Raw genomic sequence first — 24,619 nt, 5'->3', positions numbered from 1 at the left:
TACACGCGCGTTCTCATAAATCACTCCCGCCCTTTTTCGCCCGATCGGGGGCCTTTGAAAACCGCTGCGCTGTGTCCTGTATGTGCTACACTTTTAACAGCATTTTATCGACTGCCGAGTGAGTGAGTGAGGGATGCCTGTGTGTGTGTGTGTGTGTTTTTACAAAATAAAGAAACGCGAAAAAAGCTCTTCACCATTTGCGTGATGCCCGGGGTTTTATGCGTATACGTGTGCGGGGCGCGTTCGATAGAAGAAAGCGCGTTTGTAGAGGCAATATATTTAATCCTTCGTTGAACTGGAAAAATCGATTCCGATGCACTTGCATTTTTTATACCACTTTTCGATGCCACCCACCTCCCATCACCACCCACCACCATTCGATAAAGCGTTGGGGTGCGCGCTGCAGCGCGCAAGAGTTGCAATTGCAATAAAAAGAGGAGCAAAACCGATCCGTCGACGAAAAACGATTCCATGCGGTTTTATATGCGGTGCTGGAGTAGTGTCCGCTGAGCAGACGATTTGGCCACCGGGTCGGATGATTACAGTGCAGCACACACACAGACACACATACACATTGGATCATATTTGTGGGAATGTGGATAGATGTGGAGAGAGCGAAAAAAACAGCATTAGTTTTACACTGTTACCTTTCGTAGTGTGGTGTACTGGCTCTGTTGGGTGAACGAAAGATAAACTGGGCGCAATTTTGGGGAATAAGATCATAAATTTGAGTTTTAAAGCCAATCAAGTGTACGTTACGGTTCGCTGTTTTGTGTTCTTATTTTGTGTGTGTGTGCGACACGAAGTGAAGAACCCACGTGTAACCAGAAGGTACGCCCAGAGGGACCACAGCAAATGGGTAGAACCACCACCAACACGAACTAGACAGTTAATTTACCAAAACCGGGCGTCCGATCACCACACCCACCACCAGCACCAAGACGGGATTCGGGGTTCGGCGGGATGTCTTAATTTACGCCCTATGCGCCTTGCCTTTTTTCCAGCCTCTCGCCAAGCGGAACCATCAATGCAATTGGAAGGGCAAACAGAAGACTCGTAAATGTCACAAACTCTTTGATTGACTTCTTGAGAACATCTCCCATCCCTCCCTTTCCGTGCGTGGCCAAAGGTAAGCAGAGAAGGGGAGTGGCACCGCCGGCAGAACAAGAACAAACCCGTTGGCGCGCGATCGTTTAATTTATGACATGAACGGAACATTTTGATTGAATTTCGAACGCACGGCGGCGTTCAAAGCGCATCGCAAGCGCGAGATGACCCTTTGCGCACGGCCACGGTTCATCTTTTCCTTCCCTATTGTTTTACACAACAGTCCGTTGCAAATAATAATTCCGTTAATGGGTGGGAAGTTCGGTCGGTAGATAGTAGCTTCGAAGGCATCGGAAGGGCTAATTGATTGATAGAGAGCAGTTGATCGCATTGTCGTCGTCCGAAGTGAACGACACAGACACTCATGCACACATGCACACGCAAGCATACTTGTCCACGCACGTCCTCCCACGTCGGAACTTCCCCGGGGGGGTGGGGAGGTTTTGGGGTTGTTAGTTCCGGTCCCAACCGACAGAGTGTTTGGAGTTTTCCAGCTTCATTTTTCCACTACAAAAGAGCGCTTGCGCTTCCGAGGCGTGAATTACTCTCTTTCTCTCTCTTGGATCTCGAATTTCGCCTGAAATGGATTGTTCTTGTTGAAACAGGATTGAAAGCATAGTACGGCTCGGTTAACGATCTACTTAACACGACCATAGCAAATAGAACATTGTACTTACAAGCACTGGGATTATTGATGGCACCACCAAATGCAACTGTGGTGGTTCAGTTTAAAGACTATGCACGCTGCACGTCCCTGTACTGAGCTGCACACAGCTCGGTAACATCGGGTGCAGAAACGAAATCGGAACTCTAAACGGGCACGGCCGTCGTCGGTTTCGGGCAGCATAGCGCGCCCGACCATAGCATGGAAACGACGCAGCACGAAGCGAAGCGGTTGCGTTGGGTTTCGCAGTCCATTAGTTACCACGCGTTCACAGGCAAAACGGCAGCAGCCAGCAGTACAGTGTCGCGCTCGGTGGTGCGTACGGTTTTCCACACCCCATCCCACACCTGGCTTTTCCCGCAGCAAGCAATTGAGACTGGATTTAGTGCGAAAATCGGTGGATATGTGGTGGACATACAGGAAACAGTAAAATTGCTCATTTTGTGAAAAAGTTGTGGTCGTTGTGAGCCGAAAAAAGAAGGGAGTCGAGCGAAGAGGAGATCGATTAGCAGTGCGTGGGAGTACGAGTGCAGCTTTATATGTTACGCATCGAAACGTGTAGTGGCCGGTGAAAGCTTGTCGGGGAGGTGGGATGGTCGGGGACGTGAAGTGGATAGATGATGTTACTTTTTTCCTGCCACTGATCACTAACCGAACGAATGAGTGTGTTCTTCCGCGAAAAGTTTAGTGTGCACAGCAACGAGCGAGTAGGCTTTGAAGTGGTTGTCAATAATCGATTACGAGCGGCAGTGCGACAGTGGAGCTAAGCGTCCTCGCCAAGTCCTGGCCTAAGTGGTTGGTGGTGTAGTGTGAAGCGAGAAGCGAACGAAACGGAACGAAAAAAGTAAACCAGTGAGAGAGAGAGAGAGAGAGAGAGTGAGAGGGAGTGAGTGGCAAAGGACGTAGGAAGAGTGAAGTGAAGTAGTAGTGATCAATTAAAAAATGATAGCATGGGCCCCTGCTGGAATGTGGATTGCTGCTGCCGCCGATGAAACGATATGAGCACGTATGCGTACACGGCCGGTTGTTGGGAATTACGCAAACAATGTACGAGATGTGGCGTTGGATAGTCGTCATACTGCAGCTCCTCTTGGCGGAAGGTGAGTCGACGGGACACCATTTAATGCTTCACACTCCTACATGTTAATTAACCATTTTTGATGGTCATGGCTTACTCAGTCAAAACATGATCAATCAATCGAATCGGAACGGGATGTAACGCTCCGGAAAGCCCTTGCAAGGCGGCGGATTCTCGCCCGTCTCTCGCGCCCGGTCAGGCAGTAAGCATTAATGTTGTAAATTTACGTTCCTTGTCCGTGCGGACAGAATTCGCTTCAGGTATTATGCTCACGGAGGTGCGGGTGCCCAAGCACACCATCAAGGGCCACTCGGTCCGGCTGGAGTGCCATTATGACATGGAAGGCGAAGCGCTCTACTCGGTGAAGTGGTACAAGGATGGGCGCGAATTTTATCGATATGTGCCAAGGGACGACCCGCCGGGGACGGTTTTTCCTCAGCCGGGCATCATAGTGGATGTGAGTAAGCATTAGCAACCACGCTTCTTGTTCTCCTTCTTGGGTGGATGGTTCCGGCTGGTAGTAAACGACCCTTGTTCTTGTTGCCTTGTTGCTCCTATCCTTGCCCATCCTTTCTTCCTTCGCAGCTGCTGAACTCTACCAGCGAGCAGGTGGTGCTGGATCCGATCGATCTCTCCTCGAGCGGTAAATATCGATGCGAGGTGTCAGCCGAGGCGCCCTCCTTCCAGACGGTCTCGGATCACGGCGAAATGTTGGTAGTTGGTGAGTACAGCACGGGGCGCAGGACGCGCTGGTGCCGATTGTAATGATGTCTGACTGTCTGTTTCTGTCGCACCCACCCCCCAAATCGGCCCCAGTGCTGCCCGAGGAGGATCCGTACATTACGGGCGGGAAGCCACGCTACCAGATCGGCGATATCGTGCGGGTGAACTGCACATCTGGCCGGTCGAAACCGGCGGTTCATCTGGCGTGGCACATCAATGGGGAGCAGGCGGACGGGTCGCTCGTGAAGCGGTACGAGCCGGTCGTGTCCGGGCCGGACAAGCTGGAAACGTCCATACTGGGGCTGGAATTCCGTGTTAAGCCAAAACATTTCAAACGGGGCGATATGAAGCTCAAGGTACGCGGTCCCGGGTGGGGAGGGTGGCGGGCAAGAAAAATGTCTAAAACATGCAAATTTCTCCTTGGCTTCTTCGACAGTGCCTCGCCACCATTTCGACCGTGTACTGGAAGAGCAACGAGGAGAGCGTCGAGGGGGAAAAGATTCAAAAAGCGCCCATGCTCGAGTCGCGCCGGGCCGTTTCGAGCGACACGCGAGCGGACCGAGTTCAAGGTAAGTACACGCGGTACAGCACCACCATCGGCGGTACTGCGGCTACGGGCACGGTTCTTTATGGCGCAAATTTCGCGCTGTCTCTTCCCCCGGCCGGGCCCTCTGTGTGTCATGTGCCAATGGCGCACGGCCTACACGGCCGAAACAGCAAAAGCCCCATTGACAGTCATCCCTTTTGTTTTGTTTTCGTGTCTGATTCCGTGTTTCAGCGGCGAGCGGCGATGCATTGGCGAATAAATATTCATCGGGCTTGAATTTTACATTGCGCTGGCTGCTCACGGTGTTGGCCGCCGGTCGTTTGCTCTGGCCATCGGCTGCGCTGCCCTAAATGCAACTTAATGCGAGCATGAATCGGGCGGGCCGGGCCGGGCCAGGCACAATCCAAACAAATCGCTCTCTTCAACTATAACAATTTTATTATCATTCACTGTAATACATTCCGTCCCGAGAACGGGTCCGACTCTTTTCGAACCCGCGACGTCTGCCCAATCGGTCGTATTGTCCGGCACCTGGCCGAAACGTGAACCGTACGTCCGTCGTGGTAGCAGCGCGCTTTCTAGCAACGGTCCTGGGAAGGCTGAGCGCCCGCTGCGGAACAGAAACAGAAATTGAACGCGACGCGGGGCGGTCGATTCATGTTACGGAAAAGATGAAGCATATCACGCCATTGTTCGGTTCGCCAAGCACAGGGTGCAAGCAATTGGCTGCGAACAAGGTAATCCACAACTTGTGTACCACGACGACGGCGACTGCAAACAAACTGCAGCGCGTGTGTGTACGGTGCACGAAGCTGGCTGCCTGCTGCTACTGCTGCTGGTCGACTCAACAATCATCATCTCAGCGAGTTCGCCACGCACGCTACAAGCAATCCAGCCAGTAGGCCACGCGCAAGGAACGAACGAATCAAACGAACCGGCGAACGTACGAACCAGATGGGCAAACCAATATCGGCCGCCGTTGCTTTTTAACTATGGAAGTATAGCGTCGAACAAAACGACACGGATCATATCACTACGACACAATGAAGTAATATCTTGATGTGCTTTTTCACTGTTCACTCCCGAAAAATCGTACTAAAAATTTGACAAAAACAAAAACCCGCAAAGGAAAATAACATTTAAAAAACATATCACCAAAGTGAAGTATTTGAGGAACGTAATGCAAAAGCAAAAGAAAGCAACCAAAAAAAACTAAAAAGAAAGCAAGCAACCGAACAAATTTTCACTCCAGTTTATTCGTGGATAAGTGTGTCGCAAAATCGATTCGATGATCCCTTTTTGTAAAAAGTTTGTAAATATTGTAAAAGACTCTCACCTGCGGCTGCGGTAGTAGGTCGGGTCGGTCGAAATGTGCCCAAATTGTTGCTACGTTTTTTTTTGGGTTTTAATTTCTCCCCCTACACAAAGTACGAAGATTTTAGATAATAATGTGAAACAAACCAAAAGAACAATTTGAATTTATATACACTTAACTATACACTTACACACACACAGACACAAACACAAACACAGACAGCTAGCCAACACTACTCGACCGACGCACACCGAGTATAGTCGATTATTCTTCTAGACAATTGTTACTGATCCCATACGATGGGGAGAAGACCGTATGAACAACGATGCGTGTGCAAAGAACGAGGCCGTGACTGAAAGAATAAAGTACTTTTATCCATTATGGTAATAACAATTACACCGGACCGACGCGTTTGACTTCTTGTCGAAACTGTTCCGAAACGGCACCCGATCCGGAGATACAGAATAAGGTAAGTAGGCAATGAAACCGCGCTCACAACGCATATACAGGGTTTTCCAGGAGTTCTCATAGCTACTGGGCACTTTATTGACTTTTTCTTACACGAAATGAACTAAATGTAATGGGAATTGGACTCTACAGCACCCTTGTTGGACAAGTCCAATAAGAATTTCTAAGGAGCCTGGCCAATGAGTCCAATTTCCGACATATGAAGTCAAGGAAGTGTCCCATAACTATGAGAAACCCTTGGATAACCCTGTAATGCGTTGTTGTCCTCGTCAGCGGGGCAACCAGTGCGTACTAGATCATTTTCTTCCGTAATTTCATTACTCTCGGCACTCCATCATCGGGCGAAAACGGGGGCGAAAAGCTACAAATCGGTGACCGGGAATCGCCATGAAAGTTAATATGAAGGTGCGGACAAAATGATTTTCCCGCTGCGCGAACCCTCCCAGTATCGCGTAACGAAACCGCGTGCTAATAGTGTGTGTGTGTGTGTGTAACGTCAGCAAATTAATAAACGTCCAAGGTGATGTCTGCGTGTAATTGATGCCAAACTAATGGTGTGGCAGAATGAGCCGTTCTTTTGGTCGTTCTTTTCGTGTCCCCCGCTCCGCGTGTCCCCCGCCCGCTCCGCGAAACCCTGCAGCAGGGTGTCCAAGAATCCTTTTCAGGGTCCGGCTGGGAATTATCAATCAATTACTTTATTTGCCAAATAAATGTCAAATATCTTTCACATCGCTTTACCACCGGTACACCCCATCCCACCGGGGCATGGACTCCGGGTGACATTTGTTCTATTCTCACCGGGTGCACGTGCGGGTGGTGTCGTGCGTGCGTGCGCCACACACGTCGTCCGGATGCTGTGGGAGAACACGAGGCTCGAGGGGTGGTCGAATGAGGGTGGCTCAGTAGTGTAGTACCGAGGTAAGGACAGTTTTCGTTCACTCTCCCATCACCAGAGACACACGAACAAATGTGTCTCCACACACACACACACACATACACAACCGCACACGGCAGCTGCTCCTCACGCACCGGGTGTGTTGGAATGTTGTCCGGCGGCAGTAGCAGCAGCAGAAGTGTTGGCAGCATGACACGGGACTGGGCAAAAAGGACACAACAAAAATGAACAACACACAGAAAAAAGGGCAGCAAATAATGTCATTTTATTTATGTGGTGACTTTGCGGCAAGCAGCAGCAGCAGCAGCAGCAGAAAGTCACACACTCGAAGGTGGGATAAATTTCGGTCCCCGTAGTTTGGCCGCCAAGGGGCATACAGGCACAGGCAGGCGTGCGCCAACCACCAACACCACCACCGCCACCAACAGTGCTCTAGGCGTGTACGTCCTCTTGTGTCCCATTACCGGGTTTTGGTATGTTTGTGTGTGTGTTCCGTACATACCGCCGTTGTTTCTTCATTGTGTGTGTGCGCCCTCCGATGGCAATATCCAAGATTTATGGTTTCTGTAATCATATCCGCAGAAGTGAAAGTACAAACGACCTGCTACGTGTCTGGTTTTCCGGATGTTTACGCCGCATTTGATGACGCTAGAATTCTTGGGCCGCAGGCAGGGGCTGCGCGTCCTCCCCCCCACCTGTTTTTGCGCTCCCACGGCGCGGAGGGAGGGTCGCACTGGAATAGGAAAAGTTGTGTCATTTTTCATGTAGTTAGCAGCACGCTTATTCAGTTATTTTGCGTCGGGTAAACGGGGGGCAGTATGGCCAGAGGAAAGAAATTTGATAAATGCTACAAAAGTGAAATGACCGATGGATTACAAAAGGATCGGAAAAGTGTTATTTGATTTACTGCACCCAATGTCTTGCACAATTTCGCACCAATGCATGGTGGCGTGGCGTGTCTCTCCGGGGAACCGTTTTGCTCCGTCGCAAGATGAAAGAACAACACAAACCCCTTCCCCAACGCCCTACATGGTGAAGGCCTCGTTCAAAGAGTACTCTACCGTGCAAGTGACAAACAGTGTGTAGCTGCTGCGGAAGTGCTGCTGGAAAGAAAAGGACAGCGCAAGGGTCCAGCACCAGTTCCAGTTAATCGAGAGCCGCTCGGCGACGAAAAATGGCACTGTGAAATGGTTAAAGTTGGACGATTCTCGGCTAAAATGTGGAACCATTACAATAGAACGGAAACGGTCGGTGTCCGGGCAGTTCCGGGTTTATTCTTTCCGCCCTTTTCCCCGCCTTCGCCGACAGATAACTTTCCTCGGTGTTATTAAAGTCATTACTCTGCACAGCGACGACACTCCATCCTTTGCTGCGCTACCGGCACACACACACGCCGGTGCTGCTGGTCCAACGTTTTGGTTGTTTAGTTGCGCTCCTTTGTCCCCGGCTCGCAACCAGCAGGACAGAAGGCAAAGTTATAAAAAGTTTATATATTTTATTATTATATAATTCATCTGTTGAAAGCATTTTTATCACGTTTGTCCTTTCTCGCTGGCGTGGCTGTTGGGTGTGTGTGTGTGCTGTTGCTCTCGACGGTATCGTTTCCGGGCTTCTGCGAGGAAGACTCTTGCCCGGCGTGGCTAGCATGTTTTTGCTTTTCCTCGGGGGAAAATGAACACGTCAGATAAATAAGGGCAGCGAGGGCAAAAAAAATCCTTTAGCTGTGCACGGCACGGCAAACTCACTGAAACGGGAGATTGTGGGAAGTGTGTAAAGGATCTGGCGGTAGGAGACCGACAAACAGCGACACCGAAGGCCGAAGGTGTTTCCCGCGTACCCATGCTTTGCACGTCATGGCGTCATGCCATCGTTAGAAGACACAATTTTCTTTCCTCCCGCTCCGGTTTTTCTCTTGCAGTTTAATTTTTTCGTCTCCAGTCGTCTCCCAAAGTCCGTTGACACGCGGCGACGGCGTTCATTTCCTACACACATCCCCGTACTTTGTGATTTTTTTACGCTTGCGATCTAAGCAACCGCGGAAGTGTACACACAGCTTACGTCAGTGTGGATTTTTGTTTTGCCCGCTCTGTCGGTGTGTGTGTGTGTGTGTGTGTGTGGGGGTCGTCCGTCAATGCTTCCATTTAATAAGCGTCACTCAAGTCGATGGGCGATCATTTTTTCCTTCCCTACTAAGGTGAACTGTGAGACTAAATACAAACTTAAGGAGAAGTTCAAGTGATACCTCAACATTGCCGTAAGCCGATGTAAGCTGAACTGATGAAAATCCAGCAGCCAGCCAGCAGCCAGCCAGGGGTAAACGCTCTGTACGTGGTGGTGGAATTGAATAGACAGCGTTGTAGAGAAAGAGAGAGCGAGAGAGAGAGAGTACTTAAGTAAATAGTAGGTTTAAAATACATCCAGCAGGTGAGTACGAAATGTATTTGCAACAGCTCTTCTCAATCAATATCGGTGTAGATTATTTCCATGAAAGCCTTCGCCTCAAGCGAGCTGAAACGAAACGAAAGCCTCTTACTAATTGCTGCAGTAATAGTGTGCTGCATTGCATGGAATGGAATGGATATTGCCAGGGAGAGTGTTACTAACATTTGTAGTACGACGTACTTATTGGAGGTGTTTTAATAATCCGATAATCCGTTCACAAGAATACTGGTGAATATTTCTTGGTGAAAGGTTCTTCTAAGATTCGACGATTCGTTGAGCTTCTTTTTAAAGAAGTCCTGTTAAGTTACGGTATTGGTGTTCCAGAAATAGATGGAATAGCTAAGAAAAGGACACCCACTGTCAGCAGGGAAAGATCGAAGAAAACCCGAAATGACAATGAAAAGCATCCGTTGCTAAGTTTCTGTGTGTGTTGCCAAGGAGTGTGCGTTTGCGTCTGTGTCTGTGTGAGTGAGTGAGTGTGAAGGGTGTTTTGGCAGAGGTTGGAAACATTTATTTTTAATATCCTTGTGCCGGAATGGCGGACTAGGTGGGACGGGGGAGAGTGTCTGTAATGAGCCGTTCCGGCCATATGCGAAGCAAGATTAAATTTTCCACATGAAAATTAAATTTAATTAAATAGAGGCTCGCTCTGGAATCGGGAATGATTGCAGTTTTGAGTTTTCCGAGCAGTAAACTTTGGAGTGAAGTGTAGAGTAGCTCCTACTAGTGTGTGTGAGAGAGAGAGCATGCTTTTCTTATTGGAAGCAAAACGTTCTTAGTCATGGCAACGAAGACCGTACAACACGCTGCTCTGTCCCTGTGCTAAACCGTAATTGATAAGGGCCGGACGGGCGGTCTCTATCAACGCTTGGAGGTGGCCGAAACCTACCCAGCAGGTACCCAGGAAGTGTTGGTACTGTCTTGACAGGCCGCACAAGTGCAAGTTTGTAAAACTAATACTCTGTGGTGTTTTGCGCGACAAAACGGAAGCTTGGACGCTTGTGTGGTACAGAACATTAACAGAAATAGAGATGCACGGTTGCGTCCAAGAAATACCCAGTCAGTAGCGAAAAATCTTGTAATGCTCCGCAATAAATAAATGCAAACAAATGATAATGAACGCAGTCTTTCGTCCGTTCGTCCGTCCGTCCGTCCGTCCATCTCGGTTCCATCGGTTCTCGTTATTTAGCAACTGTCGGGCTTGTCCTTCTGCGAGGTCCTTCTGTCCATTCGGCCATTGCTTGCGCTGCAGTGGGAGTCGGGCCCGGCATGGAAGGGACTAAGATACGCCGCTCTATAAAGATAACGATGGTAAATTTGTGGGACATTGAAGCATAAATTTTCATATCTTCTACCCGGGGCACCATCGTGAGCGGCGTCATCGTGAGCGAACGTCGTCAGCCAAGTCGCCGGCGCCGGCGTTCGGCTATTGTGTGTGTTTTTATAGAGCAATTTTGCTTGCGGAAAAACATTGAAAACAAGAATAAAGAACGCAAATTAAGGTTTGTTCTATTGTCCTTAAACTAGCTCCTTTGCCTCCTCTGCTCATTTCCATTTTTCTATCATTTTGCAGTCGCGCGCGAACAATGTAATGGGGCAGTGGGGGGGGGGGGGGAGGGGCATGGTAAGACAAACAGGGGTCCGTGCTCCAGCAAAGAAAGGTGAAAGAGAAAGCAGCTCAGAAAGAGGTCAGAAATTACTTTATGTGCGTTCCTGTTTTTTTTTCTCCGTTGTCGCTATTCTTCATTCCTATTCTTCTACAACGCAGATTGGTGTATTAATCATAATTGAATGTAATCATGTTGTCAATCTACTGCTGCTGCGGTGGTGGTGAAAGTCTGTTGCGGCGCTCGTTTTGCTGTGGGATGGCACGGCACAGCTTCGTAAAATGGAGGTTCGTTTTTCAACCAAGTTTTAATTTTAAATGATTTTACGCAACAAGAAAAAAAAATCTACATTGCGTTTGCCTGCCTGCGAACCATGTTGGAATGGTTTGGTTTCCGGCCTTTTGGTCATTCGGGATGGATGGGAAGAAACCACCAAGCCAGGCAGTGCAGTGGCTGCGGCGCGATTAGCTGCGACGGTTACAACAATTAAAAGTTTCTATTTTGGCCAGCTGCGGTTGTGGGGCTTCTAACCTTTCCACCCTGAACTCTTGGCAGGGATCGACTGTCCAACCACACACACACCCGCACACACATACTGGGGCACTTGGTAAGTTTCTTTGTCCCCGTGTATTCATAGCAGACGGTGGCGGCGGAGAGTGGGGCATTTGGGAGCAAAAGTTTTGTGTAAAGAGCCTAGTCATGGTTTGTCCCCTGGACACACACACACACACACACGTTGGACTCGAGGAAGACCGATAAGAAGCAATCGCATAGTGTCCTCTTTGTTGTGGATGTTTGAGAAATCTTTTGCTGCCGTGTGCTTGCCGACTGACGACCGTCCAACCGACCGACCATTGCCTTAGGCGTGTGAAAGTGGTCTCGTTGCATATCATAAAAGTTTCAAGGCTAATGGTAATGAACTTTCCCTGCAGAAGACACCATTCTTAAATAAGTGTGTCGGTGGAGAAGTGGGAAAAGAAAGAAAAAACATAAACGGTGTGTCAACACTGCCGTCTCCCCAACGCTGAGTGTGTTCGAACAAAATGTCGACCACCGGCTAAATGTGAAACATTGATGACGCACATGGGTGGGAGGAGCAGGAGAGGGCATGGGAAGGACGGAGAAATAAGAAACGATTTCGCTATACTAAATAAACGACGGCATTTAAATTGGGCACACTCTCTTGATTCTGCTAACTAGTGCAATCTAAATTAAAGGACATCTTGTGAACGCCCCGGCCTTGCGCCAAACGCCAACGCCAACCACAGTGCGAGCCAACAGAGCCCACCGTGCCCAGTCCGATTGCCCAGATTCACCGGGCGCTTGTTTGCCGGTGTAAAATATTGAAGGCAGTTTTGAGGGTGGTAACTGTGTGAAATTTGTCTTGAAATTGCTGCCAGAAAGCGCTTTAGAATGAAAATTTATGGCCCATTCCCTCCCAGTATCGGTACGACAGTTGTGTTGTGTGTTGTGTTGTGTAGTGGCCGCTGCTAGTGCGAGAGGCGATAATATTTTCACTCCTTTCTCTGGCACTCCGGCATGGCGAATGGCTGGCTGCATTGGAGTAGCGCCACACAATGGTCATCGTCCTGTGTACGACGAGTGCAAGCCGGCAAGGCAAATACTGCGCGGTCTTGCACTGTAAGGCTAAGTGTTTTTGCAAGAAGCGAAAGTTAAAGTGTTGCCAGAAGTGGCATGATGAAAAGAGGGGAGGGATGGGAGGAGGTGGTGCGGTCATTCACGGGGAAGGTGGAAGGAAACGGAAAGCCTCACCGTGAGGTACGGTGTTGGCTAACGGTGGCAAAGCACGAGCGAGCGAACGGACGGACAAATGCAATAAGGGCAACTTAGTGGTTTTGACTTCTCGGTTCAACGCTGACCATTTACTCATCCGACCGCATATTCAGAACTCCAGCCCCTCGCACACACACACACACACTGCAGAGAACACAAAGCAAAACTGCGCAATATTTTAAGTCCAGTGAATTTGAGCAAATCCCCTACACACACCATCACTCGTAGCACTCCTCCTCGTAGCATAGCCTACTCCTCCGGCAAAAGGTGCGAAACACCTCCCCGTGCGTTTTTGGGGCGACGCGTCGCATCGTGTGCAGCAGCAGCAGGCGAGTGATAGTTTAATTCGGCGGGAAATGTTTTGAGCGCTGTGAGCTGGTGGGTTTTACCCGGGGACGGCCCCGAAGAGAGAGAGAGAGGTTTTGTCATTTTATTGTTCGGTATGGTACTGGTAAACTGATCGCGAATTAACATAAAGTGGGCAACCTAGTCTAGTGGCTTTTACTGGAGTGGACAAAATGTGTTTAAATGATGCCTTCTCAGTTGTTGACTCAGTTCGAGTGTTTTGGGCTCTTCAGTTCAGCTATGACCTGCTATGAAATGGTTACAATGAAGCGGTTTTTGGGTGGGGGAGGATAAAAACCCGTTCCAACCATCATTTGCCATCCGAATTTGTGTGCTGCCATTCCCAAAACCCCAAAACCGTCTCCCGTCACTGTGGCGGCGTTTTTCGCCACTTTTGCGCCAAGTGAGAAGAACAATAAATAAGCAACTTGCGCGGATTAGTGAAATCCTTTTTGCATGCCTCTTTTTTTCTTGGTTTAATTACCGATGTAACCGAAAGGAACCGCAAGAATTTCCGCTATCACGTTACCGCGAGAACAGCGCCAGATTTTCGGCTGGTTTTCCATGGGACAAACCCGGTGACGGAAGGGCGGGATGTGTGTATCGTTTTCCTCAACAGACCATTTGTCTTTATCGCGCCAACCTCGAAGGAGAAATTTTTGCCTTTTGTGGTTCGGATGGAAAATTTCGTTCGGAAAATCGCTCCCCTATTCGGCGAGCCACGAATCGCCGGACCCAACGAAAAAAGAGAGTACAATAATGTATAGCAGGAATTTATCGATCGAAGAATTAACTGCGCTCGCCGGGGGTAGGTTGGTATCATTACACATTAGCACGTTGTTGGTGGTGATTCCAGTAGAGTAGCAAGTTCTCTAATCGTTGCCGAAGTAGCAGAAGCGAAGCGGTTTTGGGGTATTTAGGAGATATTGAAGTGCTGAAAAGCAGGCTGTGTAATGCTGTGTATTGCAGTGCTGAGTAAGTGTAGCCTTAAAGCGGGAGATTGAAAGGTTGCCACAATATGAATGCACAGCGCAGGTCAGCGCTGCTAAGGGAAGAGGAGCCAGCAGCAGCAGCAGCTAACACAATAACAATGCTTCAGAGACAGAATAAAAGCAGCAGCCAACGTGTCATTGTTGGCAAATAGTAAATCGGTTTTGGATTGGTTCGAATTTGCCTCTTCACTGGTGTGATCGCGCGCGCGATTTTCCAACCCACCACCACACTTCCGCCCTTCCTAAAAAACGGCGATTGGCTACGGCATTGCTGCAACACACAGTGGATAATTTGGCTTGCCTGCAATCACGGAACATTCACCACAGTCATAAATTTTCATCGCATTTTCCCTAGCTGCACCTCTCGGCTCGGGGAATCTCTTCTCTTCTTGGCCTGCCTTGCGACAGCCCCGTTAACGGGTTTCGGTTCGGTGCCGGCTCGTGTGCCCGCGTTGCAAGCCTCCCGAATAATAGAGCGCGGGGAAAATTATCGAGTCGATTGGGTTCGGGCCCCATCCCCGCCGACAACAAAGCGTTCAATTGAGCGATAATTTTAGCGTGGGTGCCGAAAATCGTTGCATTTTCCCGCACACAGCTCCCAGACAGACAGACAGACAAAACGCGGGCGGCATAGACACAGTGCACAGTGCACAGAGAAGAATCCTTTCACATTCAAAGGTGGTAATTGTGGTGTGATGGTGCTGGTGGTTTGGCTCGAGTGCAGCAGGTGCAGCTGAGAATGCGCCGAATGCAAGCTTTCATACTCATAATGGGATAGATCTTATTAAAAGGGCACGATTTGCACACAAAAGCTTGTGGTGTGTTGTGTGACGTGGCGTATATTATTTTCCAAATGTTTTCCCCTTTAACGCCAACATGCTTAGGGGAAGGGAGAGTCCCTCAAAAGGGGTGCGGTGGGAACGCAAATTTCGACGTCTAAGGATGGAAGGAGCGGTGTTTCTCATCGTTATGGTGTGTGGAAGGTACATATGTTTGTTTCCTTTCTTTATAGTACCACCACACATTTATTACGTGTCCTAAAGAATCAGCACTGCGCGCCCCGCGAACCGATGGGAGGGTTTGCCATTGCGATAATGTGGAGGAGGAGGAGGAGGAGCGAATGTAAGGTCTGGCGTTGCTTGGAGCATAAGATTGTAGGTGTTATGTTGCGTACGTGACCCTGCGTTTCGTATGCCACTGTGATTCGAAGAGTCAACGTGTATGTCGGTGTGTGTGTGATGTAGGTTTTTTTGGTTGGTTCATTCCAGTCCCTACATGCGGCATGCATTCGTGTTTGTCCCAAGAAATAGTTTCACACATCTGGAATTCCAAATTCTTGACAATTTTATGCGTTCCTTCCTCCCCTTTCTTTCCCGCAACTTGCTCCCTCCGCTAGGCGTGCTGCTTTGCCTTATGTGTTGTGAGGGTTTGGAGTAGTGATGGGTAAAGTTGGCAAAAATCCGAAGGCCACTTGGATCCAACCTCCAGAAGGTAGGTTCGACTACCCATATCTGGAGCTGTCCGGAATCGTTTGGAGTTATCCAGAGCTGGCCGGAGTCATCTGGAGTTGGAGTCCTCTTGAGTCGGAGTCATCCCGAGTAATCTGGAGTTGAAGTCGTCTCGAATCGCAGTCATCCGGAGTCATCTGGAGTTTGAGTCCTCTAGAGTTGGAGTTTTCTGGAGCTATCTGGAGTTGAAGTCGTCTTGAGTCGAAGTCATCTGGAGTCATCAGGAGTTGGAGTTCCCTGGGGGTGGAGTCATTCGGAGTTATCTGGAGTTAAAGCCGTCTTGTGTCGGAGACATTTGAAACCGGAGTTTGAGTCCTCTAGAGTTGGAGTTCTCTGGAGGTGGAGTCATCTGGAGTTGGAGTCGTCTTGAGTCGGAGTCATTTGGAATCATCAGGAGCTGGAGTTCTCTGGGGGTGGAGTTATCCGGAGTTATCAGGAATTAGAGCCGTCTAGAGACGGAGAGATCTGAAATCAGAGTTTGAGTCCTGTAGAGTTGGAGTCATCCGGAATCATCAGGAGTTGGAGTTCCCTGGAGGTGGAGTCATTTGGAGTTATCTGGAGTTAGAGCCGTCTTGAGTCGGAGTCATTCGGAGTCATCAGGAGTTGGAAGTACTCTGGAGGTGGAGTAATCTGGTGCTATCTGGAGTTAGAGCCGTCTAGAGACGGAGACGTACGAAATCGGAGTCGTCCGGAATCGGAATCGGTCGGTCGGTGTAGGGATCATCGCTAAGCCCTATTCTTAGGAAAAAATGGCATGTTTAGTGAAAAAAAAAAACTAAACAAAATGAAATCCCAGACCGACTCTAACCAGCTCTGGCCGACTCAGATCGACTCCGAACGACTCCGAATGACTCCGACTTCGGGTTGAACTAATGGTTCCAATTTTGCCAGAGTAGGAATAGGACTAACACTAGTCGGAGCGCTTCATAGAGCACACCACTAGTCTGGAGAGACGCGCTCAGTTTCTTATACTTATTCGGCACGCTGGCACGACTGGACCGTTATGAATTCAACCCTCCCCCCCCACGGACCAGCTTTCGAATCTGAGTGTATTGCGTGTATTACCTTCCTTAGCATTGGTGAATGTGTAAATAGAAGCAGGAATGCTATCAAAATGCTTTATCGCGTAATCTCGTTTACACGAAACCCTTCTGCAACCTTCTGTAAGCAATGTGCAATGTTGCCTTGCTTCGTACTAAGGCCTTTCCACATCTCTCTTATCATCGTACCAACGCAGGGGTTCTTTTTTATATATTGACAAACGATTGATCCAGGACCACCTGCTCCTGCTGTGTGTGTCTGTATAATCAGAAAGCACCAACGTGTGCGAGGGCGCGCGCGCGCGTGCAAATAAACCTGGATTAGGGTAACGTTATTAAATACACACCCACGCCACATCCACAAGTTCGGGCTGTCAATCGATTTCTAATGGGTTTGTTTATTTGGTCAGCTTTGCTAGCCAGCTGCCAGAAGTGCAGGCAAGAGCGTTTGTGTGTGTGTGCACGTGTTTTACACGCAGGCCGGGCTTATGCAGATAAACGCTGACAAACGTTGACAAACAACGCTGCCAGCTGGGGGCGATGTATATTTTTTGTTGTTGCTGTCCATTTGGGACACCTTTTGGGAAAGATTTTGATAAGCTCCGAGCGAGCTCCCATTTTGACCGTGTTAATGCGGGGAGCGCTCTGCAAAAACTGACGTCCAGCAACAGAAACGTAACATAGCAACGGAACGGCCGCAGAGGAGTAAAAGATTTTCCAGCCGCGATTACCTAATTGCAACGAGCGTTTCTATTATTCGCTGGTGTCGTTAAGCCTATTACAGTTTATCGAATTATATCAGAATGTTCTATTTTCATTACACACTTTCCCTCCACCACTAATCCTATTGTGAACGAAAAAAGAGGGAAAGCGCGAGAGAGAGAGAAAGAGAAGCAAAAGAGAGAAACATTCCACAATCCAAGTTGGCCAGGCCCTGTAGGTTGGCCCTGTTCGGTGAACGACGAAAAATGAGATTGGATTAGGGCCCGGAATCCGTCGCCGAAATGGTGTCGTAAGGCGACGGTGTGTAATTAGGCGTGTAAGTGAGGTTTCTAATGAGCAAAAGGAAAGCTTCTCGATCCTCCAAGTGTACCAAGTCTGGCCTGTTCTGTTGGAGATTGTTGTTTTTCCGTACGCTGATTGCTGCGTAAAGCCACAACAGTGCCATTAATTATTTAGCCCGTTGGCCGTACGGCTTTGGCCGTGGACTTTGGACGATATCAATTATAGGATAAAAATATCAGAAGGAATTTATTGCTCATTTTAGCCTGCGCTCTGCCTCTGGATGATACAGGTTCACACAATTTAGGGGCACACAATTTAACGTTCGGTGTTTGGTGGGTGGGTGAGTGTGCAATTTATTAATCAACTTAGGTTTGTGGTGGTCAAACGATCCTTTGCTCTTTTCCCTCTCGCACAGAAGCAGTTCGGTGATTGTCGGGTTTATCCGTGTGCGTATAAATTATTGCCTAAATCTAACAAAAGTAATGCAATAAAGTCAGTTCAGTTTAGAACACACAAAACATGCTCCTGGCTCGCTATCGAGACGCGCCGTTATCAGCAAAGGAACTCGATAGCTCCCCTCCGGTCAGTCCTCAGGAAGAGCTGTATTTTGCGCGAAGCAGTACGAAACTTTGCCCCATTTATCCATGCTTGCGTGAAAGCTTGCGCGTGTACTGATCTGGATTCTTACACATTGAATCCTTTTATTCTGAACCTGAATGGCTGTTGAAAGTTGCTTGTTCTTCCCTGTTTTTGCTTGAATGTTATCGCCAGACACGGGAGGAAATGTGATCTTAACCTTTTCCGGTTTCCCCGCTTTCACTGTAGCCCGGTCCAGCCCGGTGTGTGTGTGTGTGTGTGTGGTGGGCGTGAAAAGTCACGCCAAAGTTTGAGGTTGTAAAAATTATCTTTCCACTCTGAAGAAATGAAGATTTTTTATGGTTGCTCTCTTTCGCGCTCGTTTGGTGCGGTGATGGTCAGGCACCGCTTTCGTCCGTTTTCCGTTTTCTGAAAGGGTTGATTCTGCGTAGTAGTTTTGAGAGTGCCCCCACCCCCGGTCCACGGTGTGTTGTTGGTGCAATGCCGCTTTTTGCCGCGCAAAAAAAGGGGAAACTTTAACATTGTAAATTAGTTTCGACTGAGCCTTAAGTGCATTTCAGTTGTGTCCTGCTTTATGACCAATCAACGGGCCTGCGTTTCGTGGCGCGAGAGACAGACAAGGAATGTGCTCCGTGGCCGCAAGGAAGCAAGTGGGGGAGTAAAAATGAAAATGAAATTAAATTAAAACTTTTAATTTATGGTTTTACCACAAAGGGTCCACTTTCTAGCTGATGTTAATTAGAATTCATAACAGCGTATCAGCCTGCGGATTGCTGCTGCTGCTGCTGGTTTTGTTTTTGCGCACAAACCGCTGCGCTGTAAAACCCGCGGTAGCTTGAATAATAATAACAACTTTAGGCTGACGTGAAGTTGGAGTCTTGGCATTGGCTCCATAGTTCTGTGATGAGTCATGCAGTAGAAAAAAATGTATTGCACGAAAGAAATGAATACTTTATGCGTCATTCACAGCAACACATTGTTGGTTACATGCTGGAACAATGCTGGAAGAGTGCAACATTTGAAAGGAAAAGGATGAACGAGAAGGGGAAAAAACACTTACAGGGGTTTTTAGGTATTTTGGGAAGTATTTTTCCTCTTCCTATTGGAAAGACACATTTTGTGACCCTTTTTGCATAAATCCAATAGGATTGTATGATGTGTATGTTGTTATGATGGTTGCTATAGAGTTAAATTCCAGTCCAATTCCCATAGAGATCATTTCCTATCAGAAAGCTATGAGGACGTGTCTCAAAGTTATGAGAACCCCTGAAAATCCCCATAATTGTACGCAGGGTTCAGCAATCAAAAGGGTGGATGGATTAAAAAAAGATTAAATCGAAATTTGAACGATTTGTTCGCGAAAGTTTACTTGCATGAGGCGAAAGCAGGCTTCATTTAGGGGGATGATATAGAAGAACATTACCATTATACAATGGATGCTCAATGCTTAGAAAGGACCAAAGTTTTCCTCCAGCAGTCGAAAGTCTCTAAAAGAAAGTTTTAAGTGACAAATAAACCAACCCCCGCCCCACCTCCCCCTCTTAGTTGCTAGTAATGAAACGGAAAGTCGAACGCTTTTCGAACGGGTGCCCCGGACTTACCATTGTCATTGCCATCCGTACCGTGTGTATGTGTGCGGGAGATGCTCGTCCTTTAGCATTAACTTCCGGCCAATGAATGGTGGCAATGTACTCTGTGGCATCGCACCAACAGCGCGCGCGCCCAGCATCATCAAAATCATCATCATCAGCATCGTCCGGTAAGCCAGTGTAACAAACACTAAAGCACTTATCGTAATCCATTTCTTGCGACTGAACGTAAATTTGCGAAGCACTTCGGAGTTTGGGTTTTGCTCGACAAATTCCTCCATTTTCCTTTCGGAAGGAGCCAAGCCAATGCAATGCCAATGCTGCGATGCTGTGCTGTGGCAGTGCGCTCGGGAAAAGGGGAAATGCTTTATCATGCTATTTGGAGTGCACTTATCTGTGGTTGCGCCAATCAGAACCACTGCTTCGGAGATGTTTGCGGGTGTCTGTGTGTGTGAGTGTGTGTGCTATTACATGGGAAAATACAACACGGGTAAAGCTTTCATTGATTCGCCGCAGGGAAAGGGGAGGAAAGGATGGCAAGGACGAATGAAACCGTTTAAAAAGCTCATTTATCTAGTCCTTCCAATAACAATCGCTGCTGTAAGCTTTGGGATGAGTCTCCGATATGCGAAGCGTAACTGCTGCAATCGTAACTGCAGAAATGAAAAATGTACTCACTCACGTATGCATGATGCATTCAAAAGCGGAGACTGCAGTGTTAGAAGACTACTTCAGGTTCAGTTGCTGGTAAGATTCTGGGGTTTTGCTTGTTTAAAACCCCGAACTTCCGATCAAATATGCTCAATTTCTTACACTACCAAATCGCCCTTTCACAAGAGCAATTGTAATCTATTTGATGTTTAATTGCGAATGCGAACTTCGAAATGACAAAAACTAAGAAACTTTACACCAATTACACACATTTAAATGCTCGATTGTTGCGAGAACGCGCGCGAGTCCAACTCCCCAGTCGGCAGCCTGCTGCGTCGGCTGTATGCTGTCTTTCTTTTAATGCTGTGAGGTCTCACCCGGCAATGGGAACACATTCGCGTGCTGCAGACGTAGCAGGCGGGCCCAAAGAAGAAAGGCATACCCGCCTAAAAGGAATATACATGAGCATAAATTGTGCTTACCTGCTGCTGCTGCTGCTACTACTACTGGGTGTGGAGCAGCCCGCTTTGGCTTGCGTACATTGCGAAGCACAAGAAACGTCGATAATCGCGCGCAATACGATCCATTTAGCATTCATCCCTTAGTGCGCTGGATAGCCGATTTGGATAGCGTGCAAATTGATACTGCCACCTTTTCGGCACGGGGGATGGGTAATTACATTATGCATTCATGTAATCAGACCGTTCAGACGTAACGTCATTAAAGGAAACTAGTTCCCTGACCTACTGGTGGTGGTGGTGCTAGGTATTGATTAGACCGATTCTAGCACTGCCCCCCCCCCCATCCCCCTTTCAAGTTCTTTCTTTTGATTCTAACACACACAACCCACTCACCCGCTGCGATGGGTACCTTTGCGCTGTTTTATCTTTCATTCTCGCAATGGAAACAGACGCGATCGAACGCGGGCGGGGTTCGAATGCTTACTTAAAGAACAATCGGAAATGCTCGACCCAGCCCAGCCTGCCAAAGGGTCCACAGGGTCATATGGACCTCATATGCTGCTGCTGTTTTCTGTGGTTCCGTTTTGCGTCCACATTCAATTTGCGCGCGACCGGAGCGCGACGAATCGGAGCAGAAAAATGCACTTTTATTTGCGTTTGCCTTCTCTCGCGCTGTGGCTAGTCACATTTAAATAATGTTTTGGCAAGACAGGTATCGGAGTCGAGGAATGTTTGCACACTTGAGAAATGTGTGCTCACGTGTGTTTGAGGGCCTTTTTTGTGTGTGTGCCTGTGTGCTGCTCTACCTTCATCATCTTTCTCTGCCTCTGCCCACGAACTTCTTAGGGGTTTGTTTGCCTTTTACGCGATAAAACCCCATTGGTGTCCGGCGTGGACTGAGGCTGTGGTCGTATGAATATTCATTTCCTACTGTGTCATTGCAGGAAATCCAATGCAAGCAGCCGTGCAGCGGAACTGGAACGCTTTAGTCCTCCCCTGCCTCGCTAATAATAACTCTAATGTGCGACTCACTGAGTGTGTGTGTGTGTGTGTGGCTGGTTGGGCGAAACCATCGGCTACAAGACAAATGGTTCTAAGTTCGTTTGTTATCTGAGTTTCCATATATTTTGTACTATCCCAATGGGCGTGGGCGCGCTGTGTGCTAGAGTAACGGAATTAAACTATCCGGCCACTATCGAGGCCAGACTGCAGCTGAGCAGCAGCAGCAGCAGCACGCCTTTTTATGAAATGCCGGTCCAACGCAAGGTAGTACCGTAGTACGTAGAGGGATGTGAATCAGATTACGCCTGAGATGAATCGATTCGAAGGTAGCGAAAAAGTTAACCGAAGGTACAACAGATACAAAGTCTAAGGATTGGGCCGGAAAACACACAAACGAACACTGGTTCTGTTGGTTGTGTTGGAAATAAAACACATCTACACGATCGTGTCAAAAACAAAAACAAAAAAAACGAGGAAAGGAATGCCATAATCGCGAGATTCAAACTGATTACATTCCACGTAGGTCAGTTTGATTGCAGATTTTGGGGAGGTTCCGGACCGGGGGGAGAGCAAGCGCTCCAGGATAGCGCGGAAGGTAGGTCGGATGCAGAGGTGGGGGGAGAGGATAACGGTGAGACGTGGGTTGTGCGAATAAGGCTGATTATTTATTTCTTTATTTGCGGGTGAATTTATTAGGGTTAGCGAGGGTTTCGTAAGTGGCTTTAAATTTAGCACTAACGCGGTGAGATTGCGCGCTTCGTGCGTTCCCTGGTGCCGCTCCGTTACCTGCCGCAGCCCTTTTGGGCCTGGGAGCCATAATCGTTAGGCTTTATTGTGCACACTTTCGTTCGGTATTATCGCTAATCTAAATAAAAGTGAAGAATGATACTGCAAAGCGCCCGAGTGCTACCGTTAATTTCTGTGGGGAATTCCGTGTGCGCGGGTACCGGTGTTGCCTTGCGGGCGACCAGCCAGTATGTGAACTTTGGTTTGCAGCCGATTTACTGATTGAGGTACTAATTTTCCAAACACACACGCACTGCATTGAAGGGTTTGAAGAAAAACGCTTGGGAGAAGTGTGATAAATAAGAAAAAAAATCGTCCCTTTGATCCGGTGCTCCATGGTTCCGGCAGGGAGGGGGCAAATTATGGTATGAAATCAAGCATAAGAATAGCAAAACCGTACTCAATACGGAGTGCTTGAATCCATGAAATGTACCACCAAATAAGAGTGTGGGACGGTTTGGAATTGCCATTACGTTTTATGCTCACAACACAAACACACACACTCCACAGAACGCGCGTGGAGTCCCGGAGGCTAGAGCGTTTTGCGGAGGGTCGTGCGTCGTAAACAGCAGTGAAATAATTAACCGAATCACGTACTTGTGACGATGTGTATATCATCCGCGAAATTATTAATTTTGATCTAAATTACTAATGTTAATTAATTCATCCATCAAAATCCATTTTGCATGGGGTTGGAGCATCGCACTCGAACGATTTCCAAACAGCTTCGGCAACAGTCGAAGCCTGAATAGAGGGGAGGGGAGTAAATGTGTCCTCCTATTTTAATTTGATCCATTTCCCTTCGATCCCGTGTTGGTGTGTGTTTGTTGGTGTGTATGTTTTTATTCAGCTTTGTTGATCGTAGCAAGCTAAAAACTAGCAATCAACCAGCAATATGGATAATCACGATGCCACAAAATGAGAGAGCAAAAGAGAGAGAGAGATCGATGGATAGAAAATGAAAGAGATAGAGAGTGTGCATGAGATGAAAAAGCGTTCGGCTCGATGAGCAAACTTTAATTCCGCGCGAACGGAATTGGATGATCATAAATTGCAATTAAACTATAATTGTAAATCGATTATATTAATACGTTATGAGTAAATACGACTTATTAGCAAAGGTAAACACTGTTGACCACTGGACGTACCACCATCACCAATTTTGCACCATGAAGCCATGAATGAAGCCGACTGAAACCATCTTTAATGAAGCGAATTGTTACACAATGCAGGCCCGTCGAGTGTGTGCTGCACAACCGCGGTGAAAATATGCATTTGGGCTGTAGCTTCATTTCATTGCCACAATCTATTTGCTTTTATCGCATAAAGCTGGCAGGATTCAATTCAGCTTTTAAAATAATAAAGCTTGCCGTAATGAGAACCAACATTTCACAAATAAAAATTAGGGAAACCATTGAAGGTGTGGCAGGCAGAGGAACAAGATTTGTCAAAGTGTATGCAGGCACAGCATAAAACGCATAAAACATAAAACAAAAGCAAAGCAAGCATAAAAGCTGGCACAAAACACAAAGGAAGTAACATCATAATCGTACCGTTCCGACCAATCAGGAAATGAGTAGTAGTGATTGATGGTACAAGTGCTTGGAAGGGGGAAAAGATGGTATAAACACAAGCTAGAACACACACACACAAGCACAGCACAGGGAGCTGCTCCGGACGTCTGCTCCGACAGCAGTTGGCAGTTGGCATGAATTTTTCAACAATGTCATTACGAGCAGCAAAAGTATGTTGTGATATCGTTTTTGTGTAACTTTTACTGGCACCACTTCAAATTGCGCAAAAGGCGCAGAGCAATAAGTATAAGTTACGATAAACTTCGCACCGTGCAGCGGCGTGTGTACACGTGTACAGAGAGGTAGAGAGGGAGAGGGAGAGTGTGGCTGCATGCGTAGATTGTGCTACACCTGGAGTGTAGCGAACGAATCCCAGCAATTGAAAAACTTTCCCCCAGAACACTGAGGGCCACGGCCCGGAGGGCTGGG

The 24,619-nt window shown here is 47.9% G+C and overlaps 1 protein-coding gene and 1 long non-coding RNA gene across 2 annotated transcripts; one reads left to right on the top strand and one right to left on the bottom strand.

The window, feature by feature from the left end:
* Window positions 1-1,957: 1,957 nt before the first annotated feature.
* On the top strand, window positions 1,958-5,832 carry LOC120902735. Its single transcript, XM_040311728.1, has 6 exons — window positions 1,958-2,871; window positions 3,098-3,306; window positions 3,435-3,570; window positions 3,666-3,928; window positions 4,009-4,141; window positions 4,351-5,832. The coding sequence occupies exons 1-6, from the start codon at window positions 2,760-2,762 to the stop codon at window positions 4,467-4,469; spliced, it is 972 nt and encodes a 323-aa protein (XP_040167662.1). The 5' UTR covers window positions 1,958-2,759; the 3' UTR covers window positions 4,470-5,832.
* Window positions 5,833-7,068: 1,236 nt separating this feature from the next.
* LOC120902736 lies at window positions 7,069-20,657 on the bottom strand. Its single transcript, XR_005739468.1, has 3 exons — window positions 20,395-20,657; window positions 19,729-20,180; window positions 7,069-7,530 (listed from the first exon to the last, which is right to left on the bottom strand). It is a non-coding gene; the product is annotated as an uncharacterized LOC120902736 (long non-coding RNA).
* Between the last annotated feature and the right edge of the window lie 3,962 nt (window positions 20,658-24,619).

Source organism: Anopheles arabiensis, chromosome 3 (assembly GCF_016920715.1).
Source record: "Anopheles arabiensis isolate DONGOLA chromosome 3, AaraD3, whole genome shotgun sequence".
In the NCBI taxonomy this organism is placed as follows: Eukaryota; Metazoa; Arthropoda; class Insecta; order Diptera; family Culicidae; genus Anopheles; species Anopheles arabiensis.
This window is presented reverse-complemented; position numbering and strand designations above follow the sequence as displayed.

What these genes read in the sequence shown, in the direction of transcription:
- LOC120902735 (XM_040311728.1), top strand. Translation starts at nt 2,760, where the DNA reads ATGAAACGATATGAGCACGTATGCGTACACGGCCGGTTGTTGGGAATT. An exon ending in AGCCGGGCATCATAGTGGAT is followed by an intron (nt 3,307 to 3,434) that starts GTGAGTAAGCAT and finishes CTTCCTTCGCAG; the next exon opens with CTGCTGAACTCTACCAGCGA. An exon ending in GGGGCGATATGAAGCTCAAG is followed by an intron (nt 3,929 to 4,008) that starts GTACGCGGTCCC and finishes CTTCTTCGACAG; the next exon opens with TGCCTCGCCACCATTTCGAC.